The 16,641-nt window shown below is 63.9% G+C and overlaps 1 protein-coding gene across 1 annotated transcript; it reads left to right on the top strand.

The window, feature by feature from the left end:
* The first annotated feature begins 2,882 nt into the window (after positions 1-2,882).
* NKAIN4 (sodium/potassium transporting ATPase interacting 4) lies at positions 2,883-15,412 on the top strand. The gene is made up of 6 exons (XM_033841027.1): positions 2,883-2,936; positions 7,926-8,063; positions 8,989-9,069; positions 10,129-10,323; positions 14,189-14,249; positions 15,324-15,412. Exons 1-6 carry the CDS (start codon positions 2,883-2,885, stop codon positions 15,410-15,412), a joined length of 618 nt encoding a protein of 205 aa, XP_033696918.1.
* The last annotated feature ends 1,229 nt before the right edge of the window (positions 15,413-16,641 follow it).

Below are 16,641 nucleotides of genomic sequence, written 5' to 3'. Positions count from 1 at the left end.
GGAAACCAGGGGCACCTCCCCCGACCGTGCCACCTCGGCCCGCAGACCCCCGGGGCAGGCTTTCCTCCAGATTTGCTGTCTGTGCTCAGCTGTGGGCAGTGTGGACGTTCCCGGCCTCACCTTGGTGACCCGGCAGCGTTGCCCAGGTGTCAGGCTGCCGTCTGTCCCCCAGCTCCTCAGACGGCCTGCTGGGGCCTGGAGATAGCCCTCCTCTGTTCTCTGCGCAGGACTCGCATAGCACTGCGGTCTCCTGCTGCCCCGATCCGGCTCAGGCAAGGGGGGCCTCCGATCACTGAGTTCCATCTGGGGGGTCTATGTAAGATGCAGAATTGGCAGCATTCAGCCTCCAAGAGCCGTAACCCTCTGCCAGGAGGAATATGAAGTGCAGTGTTAGTAAAATCTCACAGTCCAGAGGGGACCTAGGGAGTCACAGGCTTGTCATCTGTAAGACGGGTGGCTCTGCGCTCGGGGGTCCCTCCTGGCCACACAGCGTGCATGCCCCAGGCGTATGGACGCCATTGACCCTGTGCAGAGCTCCACACATCAGGTCAGTGTCCGAGTCCCTCCGGAGCGGGTGATGCCCAGGAGGCCTCCAGGAGGTGCCGGCAGGGGAGGCTAGCCCCGTTCCACCCCCACCTGGCAGCAGCTTTGAAGAGGAGTGGCTGGCCTGCAACGACTTATTTCACCTGCATAATGTTTTGTTTTGGTTTTTTTTGCGGTACACAGGCCTCTCACTGTTATGGCCTCAGCCGCTCCGCGGCACGCGGGATCTTCCCGGACCGGGGCACGAACCCGTGTCCCCTGCATCGGCAGGCGGACTCTCAACCACTGCGCCACCGGGGAAGCCCCCTGCATAAGGTTTTCAACCTTGGTTCTTGGCACAGCAGGTATCAGTAACTAGATACCTTGTTATATAGCTGGATATATATTGTGGTCCAGCCATACAATGTATCCATCCATTCGGGGATGCCTGCGTTGTTTCCACTCTGGGCCCTTATAAACAAGGCCGCTGAAACACTTGTGTGGACATTTTGGTTTCTTTGCGGTAAATATATGGGAGTAGAATTGCTGGGTCCCATGGTAACTTCATATTTAACCTCTGAGGACCTGCCACACTGTTTTCCACGGCGGCTGCACCGTTTTACACCCCTACCAGCAGTGTGTGCACGTTCTGGTTTCTCTGAGTCCTGGCCAGCACTTGCTGTGTCTGTCTGCGGATTCCAGCCATCCTGGTGGGTGTGAAGAGGTCTCTCTCTCACGGCTCTGAGTGGCTTTTCTCTTCTCAGGTGCTTGTCAGGCTTCTGTCTGCAGACAGCGCGGTGACAGCCATGACCCGTGCATCCTGGCACAGGTGGGCAAATGCATGCGGGGGAACCAAAATCACGGAGGGGAAAACTCCGGGTAGTTTGTGAACTCACATGAGTGGGGTCAGGAATTGAGGTTGCCATGGGAAATTGGTCTCACGTCCCTCCTCTGGGAAGGGGGCTGGCGATAACGGGGTGGCCAGAGCTCCAAGGACCCGATGTCCAGCAACCTCTCTGCAAATGCCCTTGCCAGGAGGCGAGGCGCCCTGTCACCACCGTCATCACGGGGCTGGGACCCTCTGGTTCTGGACTGCTGGAGCCGAGACCCGCGGCCCGAGGCTGAAGTGCCTCGTGCTGGGCTGCCCCTCGCTGGCCACTCTGTCTGGGTCCTGCTCCCCCCGGGGTCTGACCAGGGCCACAGCCCGCATCCCAGCACGAGACTCACTTGACCATGGGTCACCCTGATATAGAACCCAGCGACTGCCTATGACCAGTGGGGTAAAGCCCAAGCCAGCCTGTGCCCACATCTCCGGCCCCCACCTTATCTGCCTCGCTCCCACCATCGGCCCTACATCTTGCTCAGTCCCACCTCCACACCTCTGCGCATGGAGGTCTTCATCTAGCCCTCCCTCCACCAAGCACAGGTCCCGTGCCCCAAGGCTGCCTACAGCCCAGGGTCTCCCAGGGAACCTCCCCCTCAGGCCTGACCCTGGCCTGGCCTGCAGCCCCCCCCCCCACCCCGCTCCCCGCCCCTCCGCAGTGCCTGGGCAGGTGAGCTCCTGGTAGGCTAGCCTGCCCCTCCTCCTCTTGAGTCTTCACCCCTGCAGGGGGACCTGGGAGCTCCTGACCTAGTCCAGGATGCCTCAGGGATGGAGTGCGCCCGGGGACCCATTAGGAAGGAGGTTGGGTGGGTGGGTCACACGAGAGCCCGGGGCAAGCGCGGGAGGTGCGGGTGCGGGGGTCGGGGTAGGATATCCTGGGGGTTATCCTGGTCTCTATGGGGCAGGTCTGCAGCAGCTCCGGGTCTGTCCTGGGGCCACCGCGCAGCCCCTCCAGCTCCGCACCGCCTGACAAGCTGCGCCATCGCCCCTTTAAGAAGGGGTCCCGCGCCCCCTCCCCAGCTGGCACAAGCCCTCAGAGGCTGCGAGTCGGGCTAGAGAGGGAGAGAGACGCTGCGCAGCTGTTATTCGGAGGGGCGGGGCGGGGCTGGGCTGGGGGACCCGGGGCTGCCGAGCAGGGCGGGACAGAGGACTGGCTGGGGCTGCGGGGTGGGAACTGGCCGGCCGTGATCTCGAGTCTGTGGGGCGGAGGCGGGACTGCAGCGGGGGGGGGCGGGGGGGGGGGGCGGGGGGGCAGGGACTTCGGGGACCTGGGATCGCGGGCCAGGCGGGGCGGAGCCCTGCAATGGGGGGGAGGGACGCTGCAGAGTGGGGCGGGGCCGGGGGCCGGGGACTTGGCGGGGCGGGAGTGGGGGAAAGTGAAGGGCGGGGGCTGCGGGCCCAGGCGCCGGGTGTCCCGCGCGCTGGTGGCACCTGGTCCAGACTCGCAGAGGCGGCGCCGGCGGGCCGGGCCGGAACCATGGGCTGCTGCTCCGGCCGCTGCACGCTCATCTTCCTCTGCACTTTCCAGCTGGTGAGCGACGACCCCTCCTCGGGCCCGGCAGTCCCAGCGCATTGGGGGATCCGGACGCCATCCCCACAGTCAGCCCTGCCCGCTGGATCCGCGACAGCCCCTGGGGGCTCCCGACTGGGCATGGCTCGGACCCGCACGCTTCTGCGGCCGAAGTTCCCCGCTGTCCGGGTGGGGTGGGAAGCCAGCGCCCTATGTGCGACCCCGACGGCCCCTCCGTGCGCCCCGGCGCGCCCCGTCTTGTGTGCGCGCGCGCGGAGTCCGGGCTGGGGGCGCGGGGCGGGGCGGCCGCAGGGTCCGGAGAGACGCGGCAGGTGCTGGGGAGCCGTTGGAAGTGCCTGTCGTGGTACAAAACCCTCCCGGCGGGAGCGCCGGGCTCCGCGATCTCCAAGTCCCGTGCGCGCGGCTGGGAAGGGGCGCCGCTGCGCGCGGTGTCCACACGTGTCGGAAGGTATGTGTGGCCCCGGCTGTGCGCGCAAGGAGTGTTGCGAGGGTGTGTGCGTGTGTGTGTGTGTGTTTGTGTGTGTTCCCTTTCCGAAGCCAGCTCTAGGCAATGAGTGAGCGGCGGAGTCCAGTTTCTGAGACCTGACAGCCCCTGGCGGCCAGGGTGCTTGTGAATTTGGGAGTGTGTGTCTGTCTGCATGTCTGCCGGTGTGTTTGTGTAGGGGTGTGTGAGCCCCGCCGTGCCCACCCCTGACGCCCCAAACTGGAGGAGGAGACCCCTCCCCTTTGCCCTGGCCTGGAGAGTCGGGGCGGAGAAGAGGTTGCGCCTGTGCTCAGGGCTGTGCTTCCCTGTCTTTCGTGTCCGCTCAGGGCTGTGCTTGCCTGTCTTTTGTGTCCGGCCTGCGTGCAGAGCTGGGTCCTCTGGATGCAGAGCGTTGTTGGAGGACTTGGGCATCCCTCTGCCAAGTGTCAGTTCTGCCTTTGGAGCTTCAGGAGCTCCTGCTGCCTAGGGGGTGGGGGCTAAACAAAGGTGGAGGCCCCTGGGCTGGGGAGGAGTTGCTGGTGAGCCCCTGGGTCCCTGGTCTTAAAAGGGAAATGCTGCTTTGTCCAAGATCCCTGGGTGTGCTCCTAACCCAGCTGGCAGGGTGCTTTCTCTGGAGCTAGAGGGCCACGGAGGAGGAAGGGGCTTGCTTCAAAGAGGCTGTGAGTAGGAAGTCCTCCTGCACCCACGGCCATGCACGGATGCGGGTTCTGTCCTTTGCCTGGGGACAGGGCTCCTGTCCAGGCTGGCAGGGAGGTACACAGGCCCGCCTGGAGGAAGGAAGGAGCTGCTGGAGCTTCCCTGTGGAGCAGGCTCAGTGCTGTGGAAGCGATGGGCAGGGGTGGTGGGGAGTGAGGAGGGAGGTGGGCGGTCTGGGGGGTTTTGCTGGACAGATAAGGCTGAGAGAGAGCCCGGGCCTGCAGAAGGCATGAGGCCCAGGGGCTGCTCCACTGGCAATAGGGAGCCATCCCGGGCCTTGGAGCAATGGTGTCACTCACTGTCTTGTGGTGGGCGGTACACAGATGAGCCCACCACAGGCCTCTGGAGATCTGGCCGCAGCTGTGGGGGAAGGGCTATCTAGGCTTGAGGGCAGCAGGGTTTCCCTGCATGGGGGCTTCCTGCAGTCTCTTTAGTCTCAGCCAGGCGAGCCGGGACGGAGCTATGTCCCCATGCGGCCAGTGGCCACAGCTAAGAGCAGCGGACAGCTGCAAATGGCCTTCTGTCCCGGCCGTGCACCTGTCCCTCCTCCGCCGGGTGCAGGGGGCAGCGGAGCAGGAAGAGGTTTGACGCCGCCCACTGCTCTGGTCCCTGTGGGGGGCGGGGCGGGGGAGCCGAGGGGGAAGCCCTGTGGGGAGTCCTCTGCTTTCTTTTCTCTTATTGACAAGCGTGAGAGTTTTCCTGTTACCCAGCTATGGGACAAAGGCCTGAACATCTCAGAGCCCTCTCCCTGAAGAATACTCTGAGCCAGCTGCAGCACCCTGAGGCCCTTTCCCAGGCTGGGCCCTGGCTCTGATGGGAGCCAGGGCCCAGCGAGGGGTTTGGGACCCGTGAGCAGGCCACTGGGGCACTGCAGAGAGCTGAGCCTTCCAGTACCTTGGCTTAGAAACGAAAAAGACACCCCCACCAGCCCCACCCTGCCAGCTGTGGGGTCTCTCTGGCAAGCAGACCCTGGGGGCCGCCCCTCAGACTTAGACTTCAGCAGGGATGCACAGCCAGGCTGGCCCTGAGTCTGGGCCTCACAGGACGGTGCCGGCGGCCGGTGATGGGTCGGGGTGGGGTAGGAAGGGGACCTGGGGCACCCTCACTCTGCCTCCCCGCCCCGCGCATGGCACCCCGGGCGACTTCAAGCAGGGCAGGCGTCCCTGCCCATTGGTCAGGGGCTTCTGGGCACCAAGGGGAGGCCTGGGGCTAAGACTGAAATTTCATTCTGTGTCTGGAACAGGTGCTGTTGGCCAGCTGTGCCCCGAGGGCTGTGTGCGTGCACATGTGTGCTCGTGTGTGCTCGTGTGTGCACGTGTGTGCGCATGTGTGTGCGTGTGGATGTGCATCTCTTCTTCCCTGCCCCACGGAGCTTCCCACCACAGTGTAGGCCTTTCACGTGTGCCCCTACCCCTCCTTTTGCACCACCTCGGACCTTGGCCCATCCACCCTCCCTGCCCTCATCTGCGGCCAAGGGCCCACGTGGCCGTCCTCCGTGGAGACTGCCAGCGTGGGGTCGAGTCCACCAGCCCACGACTGCCCAGTCGGGCGGGGCCGGGCTCTCGTGAGACAGCAGAGGCAGGCCCTCTGCCCTCAGATGCCTGTCTCCTTGCCCCAAATCTGTAATTGGGAGTTTCAATGTGCAGGCCTCCTCTGGGCACCGGGGGCCACGCCGAGACGGGCAGCTGAGCCCTCATGGGCGAGGAGGCTCGTTCGGGGCTAGGCAGTGGCCTAGCCCAGGCGACATCTGTAGACAGACGGACAGACAGACCCTCCTGCTGTCCTGGGTCAGCGCTGCTGACGTTGACACGGAGTGGACTGAGTCGCAGGCGTGTGAGAATGCAAGGCACCTGGGGAGAAGTGCGTGTGGTGGGGCTCCCGCAGAGACAGCTGCATGCAGAGGACCCAGGTGAGGCAGGAGTGTGGCTCCGGGAGTTGAGAGATGCAGGGTTTCGGGGACGTGGCAGTGAGGGTCTGTTGGGGGGGGAGGGGCAGGTGGTAGGGCCCGAGCCCACGCGGGGAGCTCAGACTTTGTCTAAAGGGCGTGGGCATCCCTGAAGTGGGGTGTCCCCGAAGGCCTGGGGGGGCTGCTGGCGCCCACCCGCCAGGGAAGAGGCTTCCCTGGACACAGTCCAGCGGACTGGGGAGGGGGCTCAATGACTGCTCATCCTTGTGCCCTGAAGCTGGCCCAGTTCACTGCCAAGGTCTCCACTCTGCGCCGCGGCTCTGTACCTACTGTGTGCTTCCTCCTGTCGGGGAAGAGCATTCTGGCGCCTCTCCCTGGGGGTCCTGTCTGGCCACCCTTCTGCGGGACGCCATCCCGCTAGAAATTGCCTGATGGGATGCCCCGTTGTGGGTCTGCTCCCGCCTCCCCACTCCCCACTCCAGCTGTCTTCTAGGGCAGACCCCAGCCCCCCCGCAGGACACGCTTGGAATGCCGCCTCCCCGAGACCTCTTGGAAATAGCTATTACCTGGTCCAGGCCAACCACAGTGGCTGGGCAGTGCCCAGGACGCACCACAGCAGCTGTTTCCTGGGGGCTGGCGGGGGTCCCGTGAGGGCTCCAGGACACAGGCCTGGAGCAGAGGAGAGGAGGGTGGTCAGGGGAGGGCCGAGCACCCGGGCTGCTGTAGGGGCTTCTGTGGCCAGCGGGCCTGGTGACCACCGGGCCAGTCCACAAAGGCTCACCTGGCTGGGCTCCGTCCTTCAGTGCCGGGGGCCACGTGGGAGGGAGGCTACCCCTCGCAGCCCCGTCCCGCCCGCTCCCCTCTGTCCCAGCCCTGCTGTGCTGGCCTCAGACCATCCAGTCCTGAGGAGGGGCATGCGGTGACCTCCCCCGCCCAGCTGTGAGAAGTCTGGCTTCTCCAATGCCCGCCTGAGGCTGCCTGCTGGGAGGGGCTCCCCTCCCTCCTCCGCCCTGCAGAGTCCCCCCCACCCCCGGGCTCAGTGGATGGCCCCCGAGCCCACCTGCTCTGGGTCCAGATGGCTCTCTCACCTCTGCAGTGACAATGAGTGCTGGATGCACGGTGGCCCACGGGGACATTGTGCAGGGCAGCCACGGGCCGTGGCAATGAGTGCTGGACGCACGGTGGCCCACGGGGACATTGTGCAGGGCAGCCACGGGCCATGCTGATCTGCTGCCCTTTCTCTGCCACCGTCCTCTGGGATGTGCTGGTCCTCTCTGCCCTTGTTCGCCGCACCTTCCTTGCCGTGAACACAGATGGGATGGCATCTGGGGTGCAGTGGCTTCGGTCGTACTTTCTCCTGGTGATGAGCTCGGCCCCACAAACATGATGAGTGAATGAATGAATGAATGAGCTCAGATCTGGTCCATCTCCCCTGCGTATAAAGCGGCAGGTTTCTTAGGCACATCTGATCCCCTGGCATCGGTCCTCTGTCGGCCGAGCCTGCAGGGTTGGCATCCACAGAGCGGGGGAGCGGTGGGAACGTCCTGGAAAGAGAGGCCCCAAAGCGGTGAGAGAGCCCCGCAGACGGGGAGGGTGCTGGTCTGGGGGCCCAAGGAGCCCAGTGTCCCGCTTGGCCTTCCTGCCCCACGTTTGCTGTCTGGCCCTGCAGCCCCCGAATTTAGAGCGGCCGCGTGTTCCCGTTCTGCAGGTGAGGAAGCTGAGGGCGGGGGCTTGTTCCAAGAGGGGCACCCCAGTGGCGATGCTTCCAGGCCCGTCGACTTGTTTGGAGATTTTTGTTGCATAGCCGAGACCACAGTGGGCGCCGGATGGTGGCGATCAGGCAGGAGCGGGACCTGGGGCTCCCAGGGGTCCGCCGCCCCTCACACGCCTGCCCTGCTCCTAGGTCACCGCCCTGGAGCGGCAGGTGTTCGACTTCCTGGGCTACCAGTGGGCACCCATCCTGGCCACCTTCACCCACATTGTCGTGGTCATCCTGGGGCTCTTCGGCACCATCCAGTACCGGCCTCGCTACATCGTGGTGGTGAGTCCGCTCTGCTCTGGCCCTTCTCCTGTGGGCAGGGGGGCCGGGATGACCGACATGGAGGGCTTCAGTGGCAGTACTTTCCTGGAAGCCATGAGAAAACCTGGAAAGGCCCGGATTTCAGCCGCACAGACCCCCAGGCTCGGACCTTCCCACAGCCTGGACGTCTGAGTTCTGACCTGGACATTGTGGCTTCCGGGTTGCTTCTGGGAAACAGCTGCAGAGCACCTGCCAGGGGCCCAAGGCGGAACTGGAACCCAGCATGTCTCAGCACCCGCTCCCTGCCCGTGGTCCCATGCCCCCGACCGTCCTGCCTCTGGAGAAGCTCAGACGATGTGCAGAAAGTTTTGCGCCGAGCAGAGTAGCATTTTCGTTCGGTACAGATCAGAATAATTGGTCTGGATCAGGGTTTGCAGCAAACCCTCCTGTAAAGGCCGCACAGTCTCGTGGAAGGTACTCAGCCCTGTCATGGCCCAGACACAGCCTGAGCAGTGCCGCACAATGGGCGGGGCTGCGTCTCAGTAAAACTTGACGAAAGCAGGTGCCGGCTGGCAGCCCTCCCCGCTGCAGGCAGCTCTTGGGGGCAATCTTTGGGGTGGGTTTTGGGGGTGCTCTGCCCTTGCTTGTCATTGGTTCATGTGGCACGGGCCACGGGCACCTCTGGGCCAGGACACCAAGCTCGGGAAGTGTGCTCTGTGCTGGCCCCCTCCAGCCCGCTGTTCCCCATCTCCTAGGTGTTCCCCGGCCCTGCTGGGGCAGGAGCCTTGTCCCGGTGGGCTCAGGGACACCCTCTGCCAAACGGAGCATCCTGGGCTCCAGACTCGGGGAGCAGAGCCCCCCCACCCTGCAGAGGCCTTGTCCTCCAAGGGGGAGGTGCAAAGTCACATTCCCTCCCCCCCCCCCCCGCCCTCTCTTGTCTCCACAGTACGCAGTGTGGGCGGCCGCCTGGGTCACCTGGAACGTCTTCATTATCTGCTTCTACTTGGAAGTGGGGGGCCTCTCAAAGGTGAGTTAAGTCATGGGAAACTCACGCAAACGGAGGGGATCTTGGCGAGGGCCCGGGGGCACTGGATGTGTTTGCTTGTTTATCGCGCGGCTCCCCGATGGTGGCAGAGGCCGGGTCTCTTCATGGTTCTCTCCCTCGCACCCTGAACAGTCCCGGCCCATAGCAGCGACTCAGTAAAGTTTTGGGGAAAGATCAGTGATCTGATGGATGGATGAGGGGCTGCGGGCATTGGTTGGCAGGTGGTATCCAGCTGGTAGTAGATGCACCAGGGAAGGCTTCCTGGAGGAGGCGGCCTGAAACCTGGGCAGCACCTGGAAGGAGAGTCAGGGCTGCGGAGCAGGAGCAGAGAGACCAGCCTTTGCAGAAGGGCGCAGGCGGGAACACCGCCGGGGCGGCCAGGCAGAGGGGATGTCGTGCCCCTGCCCACCCTCTGGGCTGCTCCTTCAAATGCTGATAAAGTCCCCAGGTCCCCCCTGCAGGGGAGGGGACACCTCACCCAAGCCATGTTCTGGGAGCATCAATGTGAGCAAAGCCTGCCTATGCAGCTGATTCAGGCACGTCACACGAAGCACTGCATTTCATCTTTGCCCAAAGCTCAGAGGGGAGTCTAAGAGCCAGGAGTGGGGTGGCACGGGTGGGCAGTGGGGCAGATGGCCCCTGCTTCCTGGGACCACACCTGGGCAGCAGTGGGGGAGACAGAGGTTAGTTCAGATGTACCTGAAACGGCAGCGTTGGCCTGAGATGCGAAGGAGGGGCCCAGGGCACCGTTAGAGTGTGTCCTGGGGGTCTGTCCTGGGCAGGGAGGCCTTCCTGGAGGACGGGGTGTGAGCCGGGGCCCATGGCAAGCACAGGGAGGCCTTCCCTACATGGGAACGACTGGGAGGGCCTTGGTGCCCCCTGCTCCCGACGGCTGGAGCCCAAGGGGCCGGGGCAGGGGAGGCGGGAGGGCAGAGTACCCCTTGCCCTTCTCAGGGAGCCCATCTGGGCCGCAGTGGGTGGGGTTTGGCTCTGTCCCTGGTGCTGACCTGGTCCCACCCCCACCCCCCACCCCTCCCCCAGGACAGCGGGCTCCTGACCTTCAGCCTCTCCCGGCACCACTCCTGGTGGCATGAGCATGGCCCGGGCTGCGTGCACAAGGAGCCGGCGGCCAGCCTGGGTCCCCTGGACAGCCAGGCCCTGGTGCCTGGCATCGGCTGCACCCTGGAGCATGGCTACGTGGAGGCCCTGCACAGCGCCCTGCAGATCCTGGTGGCGGTGAGTGCGGGGGAGGGGAGGTGGGGCGGGGGGAGGGGCTCATCCTGCTGTGGGCCCCTGTCTCAGCCTTTCCTGTGGAGGCAGAGGAGGTCCTCTGCAGGGGGCGGGGAGCCCCTCTTCACACCGTCCCTGCCCAGAGGTTAAGGAACCGCACCGCCCCCCCAACCTGTGTGGCCTGGGCCACCCACTCCGCAAAGTGGGCTGAGAACCAATTCCAACCCCAGGGCTGGCGTGGGGATGAACCGAGGGGACAGAACCTGAAACTTCTGATGATGCATTGGGGTCGGGCAGGCAGGTAGGACCCTCCTTGAGGGGGATCAAGGTGAAGGCTCCTGCAGCCCCACCCCCCACCCTGGAGGCAGCGTGGCAGGGGAGGAGCCCTGGGAGCTTCTCCACAGCCTCCTCCAAGTCAGAGCGTCTGTTTCCATACCCGACAATCCGACCGTGGGGGCCAGGGGCGGGGGAGACCCAGCCTGGCCTGCACGCTGGCCTCTTCTGCTCCCGCGGCGTAGAGAGTAGGGGTGTAGATTCCGCGAGTAAAAATACAGGACGCCCAGTGAAATGTGAATTTCAGAGAAACAGCAAGTTTTAGTGTAAGCGTGTTCCCTGCCACGTTTGGGAGCTACTTGTACTAAAAATGGTTTCATTCTGTATCTGAAATTCAAACTTAGTCGAGCATGGGGTGTTTTGTCTGCAGCTCCAGAGAAGTGGTTAGACGGGAAGGGCCGGAGCGGGTTGGGCCAGTGGCTGGCCGCCCCGGCTGACTCCAGGGCTCGGGCAGGACGGGTGCGGCCACTGGAGGGCGCTGGTCAGACCTGGAGGCTCCTGCCTGCTTGGGTGCTCACAGGCCAACAGCACCGTGTCCGGCTGGATGCTGGGTTTAAAGCGCGGATGCTCTGCGCCAACAGCTGACGTTGGAAGCTGAATGCCAGGTCTAGGGCCTTCCCTGGCAGAAAACACGTGACAGTTCGGGTGCCTCTCGAGCTCCCAGGGCTCCCTCCCCTCCTGCTCTTACAGGACCTGCAGAAATCCAGACTTTGGGGCATCTGGGTGCTGCCGGTCCCTCGGGTGCTGGGACATTCTCTCTCCCACCATGGCTCATTCACTGAGGCAAAAAGAGGGCTCTGGTTTTCCCAAAATACTTGGGAACCTGGGTGCATTCCTCGAAAGGAGAAAGAACCGCTTGCCAAGGATACAGGTCAGAGCTTCTGAAATCACGTACAGAATCTGTGAAAAGGTAACAGGAAGCAAGCGGAAAAGAACAAAGGAGGATTCTCCTGGGCATTTCTGACTGCACGTGATGGCAGAGACAGACTCCTCACTTTTATCCTTCATCCCCAGGGATGGGGGTTTTTTTTTGAGGGGGGGGTACGCGGTCCTCTCACTGCTGTGGCCTCTCCTGTTGCAGAGCACAGGCTGCAGACGCGCAGGCTCAGCGGCCATGGCTCACGGGCCCAGCCGCTCCGCGGCATGTGGGATCTTCCCGGACCGGGGCACGAACCCGTATCCCCTGCATCGGCAGGCGGACTCTCAACCACTGCGCCACCAGGGAAGCCCTCTTTTTTTAATATAATTTTAATTTTATATTGGGGTGTATTTGACTTACAACACTGTGTCCGTTTCAGGTGTGCAGCAAAGTGGCTCCGCTATGCGTATACATGCAGCCACTCGTTTTCAGATTCTTTTCCTGTGTGGGTTATTACACAATATCGAGCAGAGTTCCCTGTGCTATCCAGCAGGTCTTCGGTGAAATGCCGGCTTCTAGATACCAGGCAGCCCTCTGCTGCTTGCTTTTGAGGGTCCAGGAGCAGCAGACCCTTGGCTGCACAGTCGGCCGGTGCTGGGGGGCGGGACGGGCAGGGCTGAGAGCCTCAGGGAGGAGCTGGGCCGGATCCCGAGGGGGCCTGGGAGGGGCGGTGGGCGGGCAGAGGTGTGGCAGGTGGGGCGGTGTCCCCCAGCGCCCCGCCCACTGCGCGGGGCTGCGAAGGCGTTTTCAGCACCTCGGCCAGCTCTCGGGCGTCGGGAGGCGGCTCAGGTCTGCCTTGCAATGGCAGGGAGACGGGCACAGAGGAGGCCCCCGACCTGCCGCCTGGAAGGACGGGCTTCCGAGCCCTTCCAGCTCCGTCTCCTCCTTCAAGGCATGTGGGGCGTCAAGGGAGGCTGTTGGGCTTGTTCTTCGGTGAGAGTAACCCCCGTGAGGTCTTGCCACTGCTGATGGGAGGCCAGTCTCTCCTTCCCGTGGCCCTTTGCCCCTAAAGCTGCACCACTGGCTGGCTTCCTGTCCCCTGCCCCCCGCCCCGGCTGTGGTTGCCCCACAGACAGACCCCACCACCCTCTCTCAGAAGACCCGCTGCAGCTCCTCCATGGCAGGTACCCCCCATGAGACCTCTTTTCTGCTTATTCTCCTGATCAGTCAGGGTCCCAGCAAGACAGTGATGAGGCACTCGGCTCAGGTTAATTCCCGGGGGCAGGTGAAGGGGCTGTTCTAAGCATAGGTGCCGTGTCGGGGACCCCACGGGATATCCCCCTCCCCTGGGGCTCGTGGTTGAGCTGTTGCCTGAAGGGAGGTGGGCAGGAGTTGTGCTGGCAGAGAAGGGGCTGGGGGATACGAGCCCTTCTTCTCCCCCTCCCCCCCCCCCAGTTTCCTGCTGGGCTCCGCATGGGCCAACCCAAGCTGGAGGGCGCTGGTGGACATTGGCCACACCATGCAGGGTGGGGAATGTGGAGGGGCAGGTGGGGCACCTCTGACCCACCACTATTGGAACCTCACTATGTGCTATGTCCTCAGGGTCGAGACCACTGCTTGCTATGGGGGTGACCAAAGACAATAGGTGATGCCCCAGAGGATGCTGGGCTGACCTACAGGGCAGAGAGAGGCCAGAGGGCATGACTTTGCTGTCCTGGGCCACCTCTCAGGTTTCCAGCTTCTGTGGAAGAGGCTCCCCTCCAGGATGAGCTGGGGCGGGGCTGCCCCTCCAGGGGTCCTGCGAGCACACGGGGCTGTGGCCTTCCACGAGACCCTGTGGCTTCAAGATGCATTTTGCTGCCCACTCCGGGCCGCCCTGTGCATTGTCTGCCAGCCCCAGCAGCGGGTCAGGGCTGGGCCCCTCGTTCTCATCAAAGAGGATGCAGTAAACACCACGCAGGGAATAACTCCCCCTTCCCCCATGCTTACCATCACCCGGGCTGTGGGCAGTGCCGGCCTTGCCCCGTCTCAGCGGGAGCCCTTTCTGCTGCAGTGGCCCTGGTGCCCGGGCCTCTGTGGGGGTTTAATGCAGGCCTGTCCTCTTTGCCCTGAAGTCCGAGCATCCTCTGAGGAGCCTGGCTAATGAACATCTGCCAGGCCAGGCCCTCAACTCCAGCCCCGTCCACTCTGCCCCGAGTCGCCCGCTGCACCAAGTCCTCGGTCTGTCTCCCCTGCGCTGCCGTGCACACCGTGAGCTTGGCTGTCTCGAAGCTTCTCTACCATGGCTTCCCAAGGAGGAGAAACCTGACAGTGGTCTGCTTACGGCGAGAGGTGCTGGGGAGGATGGCTGGGCTGTCACAGGGGTGTCAGCCTGTGGGGGTGCGGTCAGCCTGGGGGACCCTCAGGCTGCAGTCATGTGTCTCCCAGGGCTTCTCTCTGCATCTCACCCCCCCGTTCAAGCAAGGGCTTGGTCAGCCCCACTGGGGAGTGGACGCCGCCTGGAACTCCAGAGCTAAGGAGGCTGGCAGATCACTCCCCTCGATCAGTGTTACAGACAAGGACACCGAGGCCAGGAGGGGCAGTGGCTGTGTGGTTAGGACGCGCTGGGGCCCACGCCCCACGATGATGCTTCTGTGGCTCCCGGGGCCTCACCCTGAGTGACGTCTCCATGTCTTTCAGCTTGTGGGCTTCATCTGTGCCTGCCACGTGGTCAGCGTTGTCACCGAGGAGGAGGACAGCTGTAAGTGTGCGACCACCAGCCTCCTGCAGAATGCTGTTAGTGACCTGCTGGCCCCATCAGGCAGTGGGGGAGGGAAAGAGAAGCTGAGGGCTGGCCACAGAGGCCTGGGACCTGGCCTCTTAAATGGATCCCCGTGCCACGGAGGTCCTGGCCTGAGCAGAGACAGGGGAGGCCCTGGGCTGTGGGCACCAGGGGTCAGTGCACCCCAGCTCCTCCAGTCTGAGGGCTCCTGTGCTGCGGAGCTGCCCCCCACGATCCCCACAGATGTCACAGGCGGAAGGCTGAGCTCTGACCTACAGAGGAAAGTCCCCCTGCCCCGTGCCCCCTTGCAGCTGGGAAGTGGCCCACCTTCAGGCCCAGTGCTAGCAGGGATGCATCTGAGGGAAGTTCGCACGTCCCCCTCCCGTGAACCCTGCTGACGTTTCCTCTGATTTGCAGCATCAACACTCGGGTGCCCTCGCCAGCCCTGACCACCCCAGGCTCAGACGGGGTCTCGCCGGGGCTGGGCGCACCCAGGGGGCCCACAGCTCCTGTGGGCAGAGCCTTCCCTGGGATCTGAATCAGAATTCAGAGCCTCTGTTCCCAGAGGTCAGGTGGCCGTGGGGTAGGCGGTCCACGTGTCCTTCAGAGGCCAGACTCAGTCCCGGACCAGCCCCCAGCTACCCTCGGTCCTGGTGCTGGGTGGCCCCAAACCATCACTCAGCCCACAGCCGGCTGGGAGGAAACAGAAGGGGCTTCCTGTATTGGTTACATTAAAACGTTTTAGGACGGGAGCCAGCACTGGGGCTCAGAGACGTGTTAGCTTTGCCCAGCAAGCCCCGGCCGCCCATGTGCTGTGCAGACACAGCTCTGAGGCGCTGTGATTGGGACAGCCCCCCGCTGAGAGCACCAGCGTCCTTTGAAGCTTTGCACCCAGCGGGAATTCACCCTCTGCTCTCCAGTCTGGGCAGCCCGCGGCCCCCCCCCCCCCCACCTCTGCGTCACCTCCTGAGTGTTTGCACTTGGGAACATTCTCCACTCTGCCGTCCCGTCCATTGTTTGGGTTTGTTTTATTTGGGTCTTGGTTTCTTTCAGTTGATTTCATTGGTGGATTTGACCCATTTCCTCTCTGCCATGTCAGCGAAAAGCCCTCCAGCCTCTCGTTGGAGCAGGCGTGCCTGTAAGCACGGCCGCAGAGCCTGCCCCGCTGGTCTGGCCAATCCAGGTAGCATAGCCGCCAGGCTCCTCTCCTTGGGGAAACCTCACCAGGCATCCGTCTGCCTGCCTGTCCATCCATCATCCATCTGTCTGTCCATCCCCCACTTTCCCACTTGCTCCGTGCCGGCTCTGGGCCGGGTGTGGGGTGCAGAGGCTCTGGGGCTCGGCCCCCGTGCCCAGCAGAGTCTGTGGGAGTCGGGGCTGAGGGGACGCTGCGAGGCCACCACCCAGGAGAGCGATAGAGCGATTTTCCTGGGTCTCACGGTGGCAGGAAATTTGAGGAGTTGGTTTCCTATTTTTGGAGGATCAGACTTCTTCCCTCTTGAAAAGCAGTGTCCACGGCCCTGACCACCCCAGGCCTCAGTGGGGGTGCCTGGGCCACTGGCCCCCCTCCTCCGAAGCGGCCTTTGCCATGGGCCCTGGCCCACATGGATTCCTGAAAGTCGGGGTCAGCAGAGGTGGCTGTGGTCCTTCTCCTGGTAGAGCTGTGCTTCCTCCGTCTCACCCAGGCCCTCAGAGTCAAGCCTGCCCTTCAGGGCCACACCTGCGGCCATCCCTGGGGAGCCTGGCCCTCTTGGTAGCCCCCCAGTCCTTCTACCCTATAAGTGAGGCCCCACGTCAGCTAAGGGCCATCAGAGGTAGCAGGCATCCAGCTCCCGTGATGGAGGAGAGGCCTCGCTCAGACCCCTGAGCCAGGGCAGGGTATATGGGAGTTGATGACCTGGGCACACAAGCTGGGAGAACTGGCCAGGCTGGACACGCCTCTGGGCTTTCCCCCTGGCCGTGGAGCTGGGCAGCCAGAAGGACCTAGGGTGAGCCCCTCACTCCGCTCCCAGCCCCCTGGCTCAAACCCCAACGAGATGTCTGCGGCCAGAGTCAGCTCTGCAGGGACAAGGCCCCCAGCTGCCTGCGTGGGGAGTCCCGGTCCTGGCCGGGCCTCGCAGAAGCCCGGCGCCTCCCCGCGCCCTTTTCCAAAGGCCAGGAAGCCCTCCCCTTCTTGGATTTTGTCCCATTTGCTCTCCAACGGACGAGGGCACAGCAGCCCCGCTGACCGCGCCTTCCTTCCGCTTCTCTGCCCCTGCTCACCCCCCACCTTGCCCCACAGGCCGGCCGGTGGCATAGGTGAAGAGCACCCATCCCGCCCCCCACCCGCCCCCACGACCTCCAGCTTCGGTGACCCATGCTGACGGTGAGG

This window comes from Tursiops truncatus, chromosome 15, assembly GCF_011762595.2.
Source record: "Tursiops truncatus isolate mTurTru1 chromosome 15, mTurTru1.mat.Y, whole genome shotgun sequence".
NCBI lineage: Eukaryota > Metazoa > Chordata > Mammalia > Artiodactyla > Delphinidae > Tursiops > Tursiops truncatus.
The sequence above is the reverse complement of the archived record's forward strand: the minus strand, read 5'-3'. Positions and strand labels throughout refer to the sequence as shown.

Excerpts from the sequence above, each read along its gene's own strand:
- NKAIN4 (XM_033841027.1), top strand. The coding sequence starts at position 2,883 with ATGGGCTGCTGCTCCGGCCGCTGCACGCTCATCTTCCTCTGCACTTTC. Across the intron at positions 8,064-8,988 it reads GGCCTCGCTACATCGTGGTG|TACGCAGTGTGGGCGGCCGC; the intron begins GTGAGTCCGCTC and ends TTGTCTCCACAG. Across the intron at positions 9,070-10,128 it reads AAGTGGGGGGCCTCTCAAAG|GACAGCGGGCTCCTGACCTT; the intron begins GTGAGTTAAGTC and ends CCCCTCCCCCAG.